We start from the raw sequence: 17,408 nt of genomic DNA, 5'->3' as shown, positions 1-17,408 counted from the left end.
TCCACCAACGTTTTATTTTGCTCTGGTTAGAGGACAAAGTTGCAGATTAGTTGCAAACTACCCGTTAGCTCTGCCTCTGCGATGGGGGCCTTCAAATACTTGTTGACGCATATTTTCCTGTTTCAGTGTACGTGTGAGCTAAGGGCCTGCGCGAGGAGCTCTCAAGCATAACTGAGTATATATATATATATATATATATATATATATAGAGAGAGAGAGAGAGAGAGAGAGAAAACGAAGAAAATGTGAGATGTTTGCACACGGAAATCATCCTCTCTGCCATGTTCAGCAGTCCCGTAAATCTCTCAGAAACGCAATGTCTGCGTGCGTGCGTGCGTGTGTGCGCCTGTGTGCGTGTGTGTGTAGGTGTGTGCGTGCGCGCGCGCGCGCACTATAGTTTTGCATGGTTATGCTGTGCACCGTGCTCTGCTGTTCTATACTCGCGGAACACTTACTGGGGCAATGAAGGGAAAGCTGCGGAGGCAAAGTGCACACAAGTGAGAACGCTTCTGAAAATAATCTCGCGTTTTAATCCACGTTGGTTTAGGCTGGGGAAGAGAAAACATAAACTGCTTATTAGCAACACTTAAATAAGGCAGAACACACCACTGAGTGTAAAAATTCACTTATTTTGCGGCTTTTCCCTTTCGCGTCTGGGCAAACGCGAAACCGTCGCACGTGGAAGCTGCGTCGATTCAGCGTCTGTTCCGAGCAACCAAAAGCACTGTCAAACGCTGCCGGACGACTTGGCGCGGTATCACATGTGCAGCATCCACGCGCCCGTAGCTTTCCCTTCATTGCCACAGAAAGTTGTCCGCTAGTATAGTGTGGCTTGACAGGCTTTATATCTTTCTTTTTTATTATTGTGCGAGACACCTACCGAAACAGCTATTACTACCGAAACAGCTAAGATGTAATTTAGAGTGGTCAGGTGTAATTGAGAGCTAAAGCTCACGAAGGAAGTGTTTGATGCAGCAGCGGAAAAAAAATGCCACATTGGCAATAGGGCAAAGGATGAAGCTGAGGAGGTAGTAGAAAGAAAAAAGGTGTAACTAATTACTTAATTAAATTCTAGAATCTTACGTACCGACACTACGCACTGATTATGAGGCAAAGCAAACCGTATAGCGGATTATTTTGACCACCTGGGATTCTTTAACGTGCACTATAAATCCAAGTGTACGAGCGTTTCTGCATTGAAATGCTGCCGCCGCGGCCGGGATCGAATCCGCGACTTCGAGCGAAGCAGCGCAACGTCCTGGCCGCTGGTCTACCGCAGCGGGTCAAAGCAAAGTCTGCCTGACAATAGACGGCAAGGCAGTGTCAAGGACGCTCTTTATGGACAAACGAGAGGATTAGAGCTAAGGCAAAAGGGTGAATATTCACCACAATCAGAAACTCCGTTTACCTGTGTGACACCTGTGATAACGAGATAACGAAGACAAGGTTTTTTGAAGCGAATACTTAAGCTACATTGCCCCAGAGCAGACAGATTACACCCTTCAGCGAGAGTTCTCACTTTTTTTTTTTCCTTTCCGGCTAGACACGCCTCTCCTTGTGCTCTCTTTCTGCCGTTCGCCCTCCGCGCATTGTGCGCTTCCTGGAGACGACCGGTCTAGCGTCGGTGACCTCATCCGCCGACCAGTTGCGCGCATAACGCAACTCTCACACGGTGCGAGCGGCGCTGTGAGCGTAGGTCTGTCTCCAGGCAAGCGGTAGAAGAAAAAGAGAAACATATGAATGAAATCTTGGGGAGAAAAAGAAAGAAAGAGGAAATGCAGCCTCAGGGTGGAAGTTTAAATCCGAAATTTCTGGCGGGAGTCCAGCAGAAATGACAAAGACGCACTAGCGGCATACACGAAGCACCTACACTTTTCTCGGAAGTTAGCTGGCCGCAGGGGAGAGCGGTCAGCTCGTTGCGCTGGAGTCCCGCCGGCTAAACGGGACGCCCCGTTTCTCCTTTCACGGGCAAGCCGACAGATGGCAACACGCGTGTTTTAATGGATTCAGTGCTGCCGCGACGGCTCCTGCTGGCCGTCGCTTTTTTTTCTCTCTGTCGCGATCTCTTTCTGGGTGCGGAGTATTGTTCTGCGTAGTAAAGAGAAACACCGTAGGCTGCGACTAATCCATTCCTCCCACCGCGTTCAAGATACTTTGTGCTGTGTGATGGTGTAAAAAAGTGCGTGCGCCCGACGTCAAGAACATCCTTTTCGTCGATTTTAATACAGCTGAGAAGTCGAGGGCCAATGGATAACACAAGTGGACTCGGTAGGTGCTGCCGTTGAACTATGTATCATGGTTGAACTGCCTAGAAAAGGGGCGTTACCAAGGAGTGGATGGGTGTTATACACCAACATAATTCTTTAATAGCAATAGAATAGTCTTTTATCAGATTACGAACATGCTGGAAACGCGTCCTCGATATCAAAAGCTGGCTGACAACTTCCCCGATAAAACTTGAAACGCACTTCAATTTCACGCCAAGTCAAACGTGGAACGCGTGTGCAATGTTTGTCTGCTTCCGCCACTGTTTTTCTTTTTTAAGCGTACAGCCAGCCTTAATGCCGGGAGCTTCTCAGCTGATCGTCATGTTCTCCTAGCACCCCAGTGTGTGTAATAGTCAACTCTCCTATGTTACATAATTAAGTGTTCGATTCACTAAATCGCTTATTATGGACAGCAACCATAGCTCCATTCTAACACCTTAATTGCTGATATCTTGCCTCGTGCTACAGTGAGCAAGACGAGAACAAGGTGAGAGCAGGAGCCAACGTTTCGACAAGTGGATTTGTCTTTTTCAAGGCGACATAAAAAAAAAAATAAACATTGGCAGACATAGCAAATATGTGTGTACTTGCACACCCATCACAGGCTGTAAAGAAACATCTAAAATTTCTCGTGCTGTTCTTCGGGTAACAAGCAGTTACGAAAAAAAAAAACATTTTGAAAGCATATATACCTCAGAAGCAGTACGTCATTTATATCAGACTTCAGCTATTATTAAGCGCGCGACCAAAAGTGACAGCTCAGCTGGGAAGGGCTTGTTCATTTCAGCGATTATATGTGGGCCTCCCATCACTGGAGAATTCTTCATTTCATGGTCGCCAGTTTCAAACACTTGCGAGTGTATTACTAAGATGCCTGTCTCCCGACACACTAACGGTGCGGCCACTTCTAAGATGACAGAAAGCTCGCAGATTTTCGGTTTAGTTCCAGTTCGATACTCTGTAACAAATGTTCTCTCTTTAGGAGAACGCTCATTGGGCTAGTTGGTAGATATTCATAATTACAACAGCGCGAAAGACGAAGACGAAGGGGAGGCGCGAAACGACAGGATCATGATACGCATACTATCAGCAGACGTTTTTTTTTTTTTTATCTCTTCTTCAACTGACTATACACTGGTGCTCTCTTTTTCTTCCCCCCACCCCCGCCCTTTTTTTTTTCCTTTTGATCCCGACATTCGCCTTCCGCCCTTGTAGGGTAGTAAACAGGGGGTTTGGATGGTGATCGTCTTTAATCTCTCCCTCCTTCCATTATCTCTCTATGTTTCTTTACTTATGCGTTCATTTGTTTTTCCTTTCGGAGCTCCTTTATTCCTTCCAAACACACATGCACAAAACAGTAAAAGGAAAAGAAAGAAAAAGAAAAAAAGGAGAAACACACGGGCTTTGTGAGGTGCGAAATCGCCGGCGTCTGTGGCCGGCGCGTTTAAATGCAAAATAAGGAGCGGGTGCTTTCTCGCGTCACCGGCTGTTCGTTCCCTCCTGCGCCTGTGTTCTCGCACTTGTGTGACCTCCGTTTCGAGCACACGCGTATGCCCCATCTCGTTTATAACCGCCAGATCTGGAGTCCAAGGCATCACGCCAGCGGATTCTCATCAGCAGGTGTGCCCCCCATTGCTACAACATTGGGCGTGGCACCACTTCTCTCGGCATGACATTCACTGACTGGTTTTGATCTGCCAAAGTCAGCCAAGATGCGAGGCGCTATAGCGTATAATTCCAAACTGTTTCTCTTCCATTTCTACCATTAGTCCTTCACGATTGGTAAAAACGTGTAGGGCCACGCCCACTTAACCTGTCTGCTACGCAACGTCACGAAAACTGCGAAAACTCCCCATCGGATATGACGTCACACACTGTTTATGCATGAGTATGTGCCGAACAAAAGAAATAAGTTCTTTCCGATTATACGTCTTTTTTAGCCATTAGCCCTCCACTATTGGTCAAAATATTTCGGGCAGCACCTCCTTCACCTGTCCGTCACGCGACATCACAACTCACTATGTCAAGCTGATGTCTACGCACTAAAGATGCATTTATATGTCGAGCACAACTGAACAGTTTTAGAATAGCTAGAGATGCCCCGTTCTGAAAGGAATAGAAGATGAATGACCGCCGATCTCTCTGGCACTGGATATTTGGAGCTGCCGGCGAGAACGGATTTCTTTGTGTGTAATAAAAAAAAAAAAATTGCGCGGATGCATACCAGTGTCGAGCCCTTTCGGCAGGTATACGACATCACTCTGCCAACTATTTTTACTTTGAGGATCCGTTTTAGCGGCATTTCCAACTGTCCGTCGCGCGCCACCGCGATCTTCGACCAGGGACCAGAAGCTAAGCAAGGGGAATGGACCAGTCGCAGACGCCGGCACCACTCTCCTAACTCGGTTATTTACTTTCAGAACTTGCAAGGGCAGTGTAGCTTGCACCAGTAGTCGGGGTACTAACATATTTTTTTTTTTTGCAACTGATAATTTTCTCTCGCACTGCGCACGCTTAAGTGGCACTTTGGATTGTTAGCCAAGAGATGTGGAAGAAAGAGTAACGATAACGTGTAACATGTGTATTTTTACTCATTGTCGCAAATGCCATGAAACGTTGTATAAGCTATACCTAGCGTAATTAAGCCACTCAATCTGGGGCCAAGTTCACAAACTTGTTAGCATGTAGTATCCTTTCGTAACTGATCAGTATACAAAAACGGTTAGATCATGATAGCCAGTGATACGACAGCTAATGCATTATCTCCTCCATAGCTTCCTGGCCTCCACATCACGTGATGTGATGCACTCTTACAACCGACTTCCCTAATGGAAATAATGCTTCAAAAAGATAAATAAGCCAAGCACCTATCACACGCGCTTCGCTCCGAAGAGCTTGGGCTTTTGTAGCACGGGACAGATATTATATGAAATATTTGTCCACATTCACTGGAATTCACGCGGTTGCTGAATAAGGTCGGGAAAAAATCAAGGCCAACCCATCAGGTTGGTATTTCTCCTAATGAAAGATTCAGTGCTCCCGCAAAACGAAAACTCTATGAAGGCCGGCTGACCGCCACTGCATATATTAGGCAGCAGCACTACAATAAATGAGTTAATTACCGCTTGCAAATTGCCCAGCCAGCACCAAGCGGTCGTTGCTAAGCGAATTCGCTGAATCCCAAAGAACTCAATTTCACTTCACAGATATACTTTGCAGAACAGCGCTAAAACAGACGTGGACATTTTTTTTTCTCAGGCGAGGAACGCTGTGTTGTCATGTATAAAGGTTAGCCCAAGTTTCCCTGCTGTTACATGATCCGACCAGTACCGGCCGGCAAGCCAGCGCGGGAATTCAAAACTGGGCGAGCTCTTTCTGCGATTCGTAAACTAAGTGCAACATGTGAACAAGCGCATTGTTTTCTCTGGTCCTCCGGTAGTTTCAGTGTCGAGACTAAAGGTTACTCCTTGACAACTCTAGAAGTATTTCTCATTAAAAGTTAAGTGCTTCCACATAAATGTGAGTAACAAGAGGTCCTCGAATCACACGAAAAGGGTTCTCACGTCCTTTTCCAGCAAGTCAGATTCGCGCGATATAGAATTCGCGGACACGTGCTAATACGTTTTTTGGTTACGGAACGGGACGTCAGGCGAAGGAATGTACGGATCTAACCGCAGGTGCCTTCGACCACAATTCGTTGGAGCATGCGGGGATATACTTTGCAGAACAGCGCTAAATTTGTACGCTTTCGCCTCAATTCCAATCCCGCTTCAGTCTGTTGGGTTCCGTTCGACACAGATGGGTTCCGGCATGTTGGAGATTATATGTTTCATTTTGTTTCGTGGCATGGTATGCGGAATGTTTTGTAAACAAGGTGTCTGAACGGCATCAGCTGTCAGGCTCCTCACATAACGCAAACCGATGGCACAGAATCGAAATCAAGGAAAACATCTGTAGGAGCGGCTTCGAGCTGCGACGTGGCATGCTTGACGTTTACTTCCCAGCCTGTTAGGGAGTGATGCACAGCAACCCATTTTTGCAAAGTGTTTTAGTGAAGCTGTATTTGGCTAGGTTCTGACCAAAAGTGCGTGCGTCGACAGGGTGTGTAGAAAAAAGTCGCGTCGACAGAGAAAACAGTGGGCCGATCCCGAAGATCGTAGCAAGACCGAGCCGACCCGCGGCAAAGGTAGTCTACCCACTAATCCACCAATTAAGGTGGATGAAGGGCGATTAAGGTTGATTAGGGTGGATTTAGTCTGATTAGGGTCTACCAAGGTGGATTAAGGAGGATTATGGTTGATTAAGGTGGATTAGGGTACATTAGGATGGGTTAAGGTCGGCTAAGGTGGATTAAAGTGAACGAATGAGGATTAAGGTGGATGAAATACTAGGGTGGATTAAGGTGGATTACGGCCGATTAAGGTGGATGAAAGAGGATTAAGGTAGATTGAGGTGGATTAAGGAGAATTAGGGTTGTTTAAGGTGGATCGGGGTGCATTAAGGTGGATTAATGTCGACTAAGGTGGATTAAGGTGGAGTAGGGCGTCTGTCCTGATGCTTTAAATAGTCATACATATTGTATAATAATTTAATAAACATAATAAACAATAATAAACATATTGCATATATAATTTCGTCGTTTTAGAACAACACATAACAGCTTCGCTGGTCGTCCTTCACAGAGTGGAAGGATGCTAAGTTTCTTTCTCTATACAACAGTGTGGGAAATCAGTTAATCAGTTAAAAGTTACTCAGAGCAAACAGTTTTGCATGGCCTCAAATATATTGTTACACTGCTCTGTACAACATAGAGGAAGAGGAGCCCGAGCTTGGTCCTGAAAAAGACGACACTTCAGTGATTGGCCGGTTGTGTCAATCCTTGTCAATCGTGTACATATTGTAAATACATTTCCTGTGTTGCTTCTTTCCCTCCGTAACAATATAGTACGGGGCATTAATTGTCCCATCAACAAGAGAAAGAGAGAACTCTTTACTTAAAAACAAAGTGTGTCGCTGGCTTATATTCGCCTACACGATGGCGCCACGTGATTTTCGAGGCCATGGATTTGACATACTGAGCTCTCATCGCTTGTCGTCAGAGAAGAGGAAGATCTTGTGCACCAGCCAAAACGCATCACAAGTTTACTGCACTATATGAAAATTTTAAAATTGGGGTCGGCCTGGAGCGAACATTGAAACAGCAGTTGGTATTTCCTTACCAAGGCAGCAATGTGCTTAAGCGGTGTTGGAAATTGCCGTCACCAAGAACAAAAACGAAAGAGGTCGCTAGTGACGTCATGCGTGCACAGCCTTTACCATACGCTCATTCTTATGCGCCGAATTATATACAATGTCGGCTTGCACTATAATTCTACAAACTTCAACAGTATCTTAGTGGAGTGCAAGATCCCCTTTTAATCACTCAATAATGTACGCGGAAGCCTTCCTTGCATCAAACGTTGAAGCCTGGTAGAGAGACTCACAAGAAAGGGGCGCTTATAAAGTCACTGCCCCATTGCGATGTTCGTGTGTATTACATATGATTTTGTAGTCAACCAAGGGGCATAACTCTCCTCTATAAGTGATCATACTCTGTATGTGCCCGACATTGTATTTTTCACTGCACCTGCATGTGACTTCGGTAGTCTTCGCATTCGTGCGCTGACAAAATTGAAGTCTGCATTGAGCCTCCCCCTCCCTTGATGTTCTGGTGCATCTGACCCGGCGGGCAGACCACAGTTGTGTGCGTTGAATCCACTGTGTGAAGAACGGAAGGAAGGAAAGAATGGAGAAGGAAAGGCAGGGAGGATAATCAGTTTAGCACAACCAGTTTGCTATCCTACAGGTGTGCACAATTATTTGCGGGGACAAGATTGACCATACATTTTCCTTATTATTTTAGAAGCCATGGGGTAAACAAAAACTTAAGTGAGAGGTGCAAGCAAGAACGCGGCCTAAGTAGCGCGTATTTCGCTAGTCCAGGATAAAAGATATAGCTTGCGCTGAAATAAAACGAATTTGCTGCTTCATCGGATCACTGTCCTCACTGTCTGCTTGCGCCAACGTTTTAGTGAGCAACCTTGAAGTGCTTGTTTACGGTCGATAAACCACAACAATCCCGACGCAGAGACGGGGCGTCCCCACAGACTCCGCAATGAGCACACGGAGCCGTTGAGCTAACGAGGTCATTACGGGCGTCACTAGGCACGGCACAGCCATTGTCTCGGGTGGCGCTCGCGACGCTGGCTCGGCCTGGTAGCAGCCAAGCGTGGCGTGAACACCGAGCGACGCCTCTCTGGTCGCGCCCAAGCACGCCGAAGCCATGCGCAGCTCCCCCGGGAACTTCAAAACCCACTGTTCGCTTTTGCCGGTGTTGCGTAATACGCTCAGCTGGCACTCCCGTGAAGGCACCTCCCATGTTGACACGTGCAAAATAAGCTGGATCTGTGCAATGTTTAGACCACGTTAGTCCAAGTTTTGTGGGACCGAAGTACCTCGTGGAGGAAGGCCGTTCCAGACAGCAAGACCACACATGGTGTATCATGACGGCTCGATTTTATGCTCGTAAACTCGAAGCGCGAGGGACGAGCCGGTAAGAAGTTGGAGTGCGGTGTTCTATTACCGGTTGTTCTTGTTGTTGTAGTTGTCGTTGCCGTTGTTGTCATTTTGTTGTTGTTGTTCATGACATAGCTGTGGCCATCACTGTAGCCATTACCATTGTCGTAGTTGTAGTAGTAATGATCGCTCTGATTTTCGTTATTCTTGCGTCCTTGAACTGCAATGTGGCCTAACAGTTTTCGTAACTACCAACGTGTGCTTGCAACAAGATTTCAACGGTAATTCTCGCTTTGTGCTTTTTGGGGGGTCCTCAGCAGCGATCCCCCGCTGGTGGTGGTCGCGGCGGACGGATCAGTTCCGGCAGCAGCAGAGCCAGCAGCAGCAGCCATGCCACGGCTGGGACACTACAGCGAGAAGTACGAGCTGAACGGCAGCGGCTCCGAGCAGCCGGCCGCCTCGTACGGTTCCTTCCGAAGGGACGAGCAGGGGGCGCTGCTCAGCCACGACCACCTGTTGGTGAGTGGAGAGAAATGGAGGGGGGAACTGTCTTAATCGACCCTGGAGAGGTCTGCGCCTGATCGCAATGTTTAAAATGCTAGTCAAGACGGGTATATGAAAAATGAAGCCGTATGCACAGTGTAGGTCCCAGATACGTGCGTAGGTCCCAGACACACAGACATCATTAGTCCATGCGCCAAGTATGTGTCGCAGCTCAAGGCATCACAATCTTTGATGTGCATTCAGTGCGGACGTTAGGGCTGTTGTTTGTAATGTGAACAGTGGTGCAGGGTATGAAGCCCCATGGTGAGTAGCTGTTGTTAACTGGTTCAGTCCCAGGAGGAGAGACTTAGCGCGACCATCGTCACGTGAGACCCTGATTTACTTCCTCAAGTGATGTGTGAGATTTCAGCTTTTCACCACGTGATAAGCTACCTCAGTTAGTATGATAATAAGCACCTAATGAGTGCACATTAGCGACCGCTTCAGTGACCCTTAACTGTGCACGCAGTGTTTTTTATCTGAAAGCCATGAGTGGTGTCCATAAAGCCTACTGTGTCCATACTTTACTTTTATCTTTTTTTTTCTCAGCAGAGATAATATTACTCATGGTACCCTTTGAGTGCTATGTGACTGCAGCCGACTACAGAATTCAAGCACTTTCACGGGAACTTCGATGAGGTTTTGTTACTCCTCGGCCTACTTTTACCGCGACTGCTCAGTAATTCATTTTACTAATGGAACGCTCCGTCCTCGGAGTTGCCAATGGTTGAATTAACATTCGGCTAATAGCGGCAGATGACTCTTTGTATCGAAAGACAATCTTGTAGAGACAGCTACAAAAGATTTGCAAGCTGTGCGCTGTTTCAGGCGACTACATTTACTCGATCTGGCGATCTGTTTTACTCTATTCACGTGTGTACTCTAGAACTGCAGAAAAACACTCTGTATTTTCGGGCATAGTGAACGCAAACAAAATAAAACAGTTATTTCAGCAAGTGGACTATAGAATGGAGAGTAATTGAATTAAAAGAAGCAAGTGCAAATCAACTAGAACTCTCGGAAAGACAGTGGCGTATATACCAGTACCAGTGACTCTACAGTATCGCATACGAAACTTTGCTACATGCCACTTATTTTGCAAACATAATCACGTCGCAGGCGAAGAGAAGATAAACGAAAAGCTTCCGCACACGTCCGCTCCTAATCTCTCAATCAGGCGTCGACTGGAGGCAGTAATACTTTTTATTGGGTAGGAAGCCCCGACCATCCACTTAGTTCTGTGAGAGACACAGTATACTTGAGAGATCCTGACAAACTTTCAACACACTGAGTAGATGTTAAGCTGCACCTCAAATTTAGGAACACTAGCGTACTTGTCATTGCACCCCAATCGCAATGTGACCGCTGCGACCAGCATTTGAATACGTAATTTCTCGCTCAGCGGCATAACGCCATATTCACTGAGCCACCACAGCGGGCGACTGTAATCACTGTGACACTTATTGCGAACGAAAAAGGGATCTTAAGAAACTAAGCGCGAGGAGAAGTAAAAAGAGAGGAAAAAACAGGGAGCACAATGGCTAGATAAAATGTGCTGGGGAAAGGAGCAAAGGAAATAAAAGATGGATGGCGTTGAAACACAGAGAAAATTATTAAGACCCACGTAACAAAACACTTCCGTACTTGTGTTTTTTTTTCTTGTTTTCCGGTTATCATATTCCTGCCTCTCTCTTTCTTTTCTCCTTCTTCTCAACTGGTTGACCGAGGGAGAATAATAAGGTGCTCGCTTTTTCGTTAGTTACAAACACATGACGCCAAAAAACAATGAAATCAAGAAAAGCATAAGGGAAAACAAATGTGTTTTTTCCCCATTGAAATAGGCAATTGATCAGGTAAAGGGAAATGAAAGTGGACAAAAGGACAACTTGCCGCTGGTGGGAGCGGCATCTTCTGCACTACGCGAGGGAAGCCCATTCATTCAGCTACTGCGGCGGCGGCCCTTCCGTACACTTTACCGGGTATTTCAATAAGTGTACGATATACGGGGTGATCATTTTTAAGTTTACCGGAATTTAAAAAAGATCGCCTGCAGCCGACAGCATAATCTTTGTCCTTGAGCTGGATTATTCGAAGAGGCGGACATTACTAGCGCAAGAAATCGAAACACATAATTGACTAATTACCAAAAATTCACTTATTAACTTCTTAATGAATGACTTTAAGGCCAATATTGCAATTAACGAATTGTTGCCGGTGAGTTTCCAAGACGTATCCACTTGAAGTGAATCTCCAGGATGACGCTAGTTCCGAGAAATTATTTCCCAAAGTGTGTAACGATATACATGGACGTTCCAGTTACCTTTGTTCTTCAATTCATAAAATAGCGTTTTGTTAAAAAAGTAACTGGGACAACAGTGCATTTTTGCCGCGTTTGATGCCGCATATCTCCAAACTGGTGTCATTCTGGAAATTCATTCTAAGTGGATATGCCTAGCAAGCTCACCGGCTGCTATAGGTAAGTTGCAATATATCCCAATGGGCAATGAAACTCCGGTGGACATCCACTGGTCAGTCAGTTTTGGACATATAGATGTCCGTCGGAGATCCACAGAAATCCACTGAATTTACTACGGACACCATAGGGACAATTGTGCGCAAGAAAATTGGCAGTCTGTCGAACATCCGATGGCTGCCAGAACTGTACATTCGGAAGTTACAGGGACATGCAAAACCATGCACTTAGGCCTTTTCAGTACACCCATCGGACATTCACAGGAACTTACTATTGACGCTTGGAGATGTTTATCGGGCATTCTTTGGTTTAATTGCTTTAGCAGAGATGTATATATAAAGTTTGCACCACACCATTGCAAAACACTTTTTTCTAATCTGAACAAACACTTTCTTGACATGGAATTACATACACAATGACGATCACAGCTACCTCAAAAATAACTTCAGCTAACTTAGCTATCACAGTAAACTGATGTCACAGCTTTTTCATTTTGAATCTTGGAACTTACATCAAACCGTACATGTTTTGTAACATGAACATAAACTTTGATAACACAATATCAGTGAGAAATCTGTAAAATGCTTTCAATTGGGTTAGCTTTATTTCGCTTACAATTATTTGCCTTACAAAATGAAAACTTACATCAAGCTGGTATAGTTTAACACGGTTTAGCAAAAATTCTTTGAATTTGATCGAGACTTTATGCGATGTCCATTGCAGATGTCGCTTGCACCATACGCAGTGCAGAAACTGGTGAGAAATAATCAAATAGATGATGTCCCATGGATGTCCCTCTGTCGTCTGAAGCATGACGTCCGCATAAAATTCAGTGCAGATGTCCTTAGGACGTTCGATGTTAAAAATAAAACGGACGTTCAAAATAACCAGAACACAACCTCCCTCGGTAATCCTGGGGATAAGCGGCTCTGGATGTGGACGTCCGGATATATTCGAATGTCCACCGGATTTTCATGGCCCATTGATATGTGTTGTAAAGTAAGTAAGAAGTTCATTGGTGAATTTTTGGCAATTATTTAATACGTGTTTCGATTTCTCGGGCAAGTGATGTCCGCCTCTCCGAGTAATCCATCTGAAGGACTAGAATTATGTAATGTGCAACAATAATTTTTACAAAATTTTGGTAAATTTAAAAATAATCACCCCGTAAATATAAGCCTTGCGACTGTTATCCAACGCCACCCACAGCCATGACAACGAATGTGGAATGCTCTCACTAAAATAAAATTATGTTGTTTTGCGCCATAACCTCGATCTGATTATGAGGCATGCCGTTGTGGTGGCTCGAGGTTAATTTTGGCCACCTGGTGATCTTTAGCGTGCACCTAACCCTAAGTGCACGATTTGAACCCGCGAACTTGAGCTCAGCAGCACAACACCACAGCCACTGGGCTACCATGGCGATCGAATTGGGTCACATGACCGTGGCTTTAAACGCATCCCCGCACAATATAAATTGCCAGCTCGCCAGGGAAGCAGTGCTCATAAAGAAAAGTAGCCAGTGCGATAACGATATTTACCGGAGCAAAGAAAGACAGTAGAACCGGCACACTATCAGACAAGGATTTGATGAAAAAGAATGGCCATGCATTCTTTCACTTCTGGGCACTGACAATTGGTTTGTGAAGTGCGGTCAGCAGATCAAATGCTCGCTCTGTTCACGGCACATTGTTATTTTAAGTATTACCACTCGCAGCTGGTCGCCTAGAGCAAGGACGGTTGGCTACAAATGCGTTAGCTACAACTGTGAAAGCACCGACGACTTAGCATTTGCCGGATCATGCAGGCAAGCTATTCCAACTGTGTTAGCAGAAGTCGAAGCCCTGACAAATTTTTCTAATTGTGTTCGCAGAGCATATAGACATTTTTGAGCGCTTCATTACGAACGACCGCAGTATTGGACATAATAGAGTGATGCCAGAGCATTTCGATTCAATGAAAGCTTACTCCCGCTGCATTATTGGAAAGTTTCACACACATGCTCTCCGGCGTCTTACGTAAGCGTGAGTTATCTATTCTATGTAAGGGAGAGAAGTAAAATGTCCTAACACGTTTTGTTCCTTGATTACCAATATTTTAACAGGCTACGGCTACTGGCACAGCATGACGTCACACCCATTTCGTTGGTTAATTCATGTTCTTATACGAGTGCAGGGATGAGTTGAAGTGACACTGGCAAAGTAAGAAGCCAAGTGGCTCCCATAACAGAATATCGTGTCGACAGGAAAGGCCGTGATGCTGATATGGCTGCGTGACGTCATGCCTCCTCTGCCGTATCTTTCAGAAAGAAGGCTATCGACCAAGCTTCTTGTTAAATTATCTTGTGCCCGGATTTTTTGGCATATATTGAATTAATAAATGAATGAATTTCCACAGAAGCACATCGATATAAAGATTTTAGGAGGGGAATCTGCTTTACGCACTCGACCTTGCCCTTGTGGCCTCTATAGTCAAAATCTCAAACTTTCTTCTGCATCTTAAAGAAAATTAAACAGATGATAATGTCCACGGAACGCTTGCAGCTTCAGCCGAGTAGCAGACCTAAAATGAACAAAATATTTTAATAGGGGTTTTAAAATGTCTAAACATCTAACTTTTCTCACGAAACCAACCACGAAATTAACATATGTGCACGGCACGCATGACATAATAATATGCCATGTTCTTCTTTCTTTCTTAAGCGTGAAAAATGGGAAGTTTATCAACAAGCACATAGGGCCGACTCTTATTTTTATTTAGACGAGAAAACATAGGAAGGTAGGCTACGTCAAAGCCTGCTATCCCAAAATCCCAAATTTGTTACTCAAGCTACAATGAAAAAGGAAAAGAAAGAAGGAAATATTGGTATTGGCGCGCTTCTAAAGATTTGATTTATTATCGAAGATTGCCAGCCACGACGACAAGAAAGTCGCGGCTCGTGGTAATGATATGTACAGATGAGGAAGGTGAGGTGCATATATATATATAGTGTTCACAATATCAAAAAGCACGATAAAAATACGAATATCCCAAAATCATAGGAATTGAAAACAACAGCAAGAACAACAAGATAATGAAAATACAAAGCACTATCAAGACTATACCGAAATGTAAAAACACTAACAGTGCAAGTGGTTCGCTGTACGATGATTGAGGGTCCTCGCGTCAGGATGTACGCTCAAAACATAATACGCGTCGTCATGAATATCGTTACGGATGAAGTATTTGTGACCAGGAAACAAAAGTAGCTGTGCCAAGATAATTCCTGACAGTAACGATGCATTGGCGAAGGATCGCTGTTGAGTGATTTATCGGCATGAGAGATACGTTACCTATAGGTAGGGCACTCAAAACCTAAGTGACGCGAGACACGCTGGCAATTAATCAAAGCGTTTGCTTTACCACGAGAGCTCGGTGCACTTGCTGAACATAACTGAAACTGACTATTTCCCTCTCACAGTAAACTGGATTGAATCAAGTGTATGAGCACAGCTTTACTTCGGGGAGTGACACACCAGGAACGTTCACACCTGGATATTGCTACGTGTGGCTGTATTGCTTATTATCGGATAACACTTTCACCAGATTATCGCTGTTATCATGTTATAGCTTGGCGCAAAAAGCTCTTGTAGAGTTAAAAATTTTGTGAGTGTGTCGTCCACTAGATAACAAAGCAAATCAAGACAAGCGTTTCTCATAGACGTCGCGCGCGACGCGAATAGTTTTATACAATCTCGCTTCTCCGGGGTTTTGTCCTAACCACTGATATCATTTGACCGCTGGCGGTCCTATATCGCCAAGAGAAGAAGACGTACCCCCAACAAATCCAAGGGCTCACCGATGAAATTGTACTGTCGGGGGCCCGACTGCCACACACCATGTCGTCCCACGACCAAACACCTCTTCTGGGTTTGTCGCGCTTATGATTAGGCGCGTCGCAAGTACCTCGACAGGACGATGATTCCAAACTACGAGACCTGGATCCGAACAGCGGATGAGCTCGATAAGCATGGCGTGTACGAATCGCTTCTGGCTTTCGCGGACAATTCTGGTTTGCTATTCAGACTGTGAATCCCATTTAGATTGACCAACATTTTTTAGCCCTCCCTGTCTACTAATTCCCATACATGAATTCCCTTAGACCCCTCCCCCCCCCCCCCCCCCCCCTACATATATATAGGCCGAAGCGCCAGCCTTCCCAATAAAGATGTCAATCACTCATACAATCTCCATTTGACCCGATCACCATCGGTCGCTCTGGAATGCGCAATGACGCCTGCTTATAAATAGTCGACGAACTCGATCAATGAATTCAGATTCGATGACCGGCGACTGTGCGTTGTAACTTTCCTTGCTCATTGGGCATAAGATCGCTCGCTGAAGTGTTCGGTTCTTTAATAATTTTTTCCGGCAGTGACCCGGCACCTTCACCGTCATAATACCGTGACAATACATTCTAACAAAAATGTGCAGCCTTTGAAGTTTATGTCATCCCCAAGCAATAATCGTTATAAACCTTGCCTATACGTTTTTTATTATTATTGGCGCCAGTATGCCCTACGGCATGAGTTAAATAAAAAGATGAAGCTCTGTTTCCTGGACGAAGTCCAGGAGCGGCCGGTGCAAAGTTCCGTGCGCCCATCGCGTTAGGTCAGGTGGTCGACCTGTGTGGTATAGCCAAGGCCGCAAAATCTGGCCTATACGCTTCCTTTATTTAGCAGTCCGCGCTCGCCACTTTCCTATCAGGAACGCGAGTCATCCCCGAGGGCGCTATATGTCATGCTGATGCGCGCATGCCGTCCGTGACCTGAAGGCACGGCGAGCGCGGCGTTAAAGAAAGGAAATGCATGCGAGATAAACGATGGTTACTGCTCGGGGACAAGATGAGACCCAGAGGGTGCATATTTTTCTTCGAGCGTATTGGTTCATCGTGTACCTAGTGAGCGCTCCCACCTGCGGAGTGCGCTTTAAGCGAGTTTTCCGGCGGCAGCTTCTCGGTGGCCACGCGCTTACGACGACGACGGCGGCAGCGGCATACCGCGTCGCGGGCTCGCCGCGAACATCGCAGCTGCGCCCGACGGCAGCAGAAGCGGGGGAGACGCGCCGCCGCCGCCAGCACACCGAGGGGCAGTGTCGCCGGCAACCACCGCTGTCGTCGCTCGTTCGTCGTCGTCGTGGCTTCGCGCTCCGTTTCTCCACCGCCGCGCCGCGGCCGTGGCATGACAAGCAACTCGGCCACGAGCGCGGACAAGCATATGCACGGTAGGCATCTCCCCACGTGCATGTTGTCTCTCACCGTGTCGTTGCTTTTTTGGTAGGCGGTATACGCTTTGGATATACAGAGAAAGCGTAATCTGGAAGCGGAGGCGATGTGCTGGTCAGGGATAAAGTGCCAATACGAGCCGTTCATTGCCAGTCAAGATGACCTCTACGCAGACGGGCTGCTCTAACGATTATGCCGTTCCGCTGTCACTCGCAGGCGACTCTTCTCTAGCGGCGCGAGAACAAGACCTGCCATTTGAGGAGATAAAAAAGAGTAATGGACAGGACGTAAGCAGGGGACCGACAAC

General features: G+C 45.9%; 1 protein-coding gene across 3 annotated transcripts in view; it reads left to right on the top strand.

Moving 5' to 3' along the window:
• LOC119446747 (anoctamin-7) overlaps nt 1–17,408 on the top strand; it is a 118,651-nt gene that overhangs the window by 28,241 nt on the left and 73,002 nt on the right. Inside the window, exons 1-2 of one of the 3 annotated variants that reach the window (XM_037711275.2) lie at nt 2,061–2,268; nt 9,140–9,341. In XM_037711275.2, coding sequence (XP_037567203.1) covers nt 9,213–9,341 — 129 coding nt within the window. In that variant the 5' untranslated portion in view covers nt 2,061–2,268; nt 9,140–9,212. Of the gene's footprint in view, nt 1–2,060; nt 2,269–9,139; nt 9,342–16,801; nt 17,101–17,408 lie in introns of those variants that run through there. The other 2 variants (XM_037711274.2, XM_037711278.2) reach the window with 2 other exon arrangements.

The sequence above is a fragment of the Dermacentor silvarum genome, chromosome 3 (assembly GCF_013339745.2).
Source record: "Dermacentor silvarum isolate Dsil-2018 chromosome 3, BIME_Dsil_1.4, whole genome shotgun sequence".
NCBI lineage: Eukaryota > Metazoa > Arthropoda > Arachnida > Ixodida > Ixodidae > Dermacentor > Dermacentor silvarum.
This window is presented reverse-complemented; position numbering and strand designations above follow the sequence as displayed.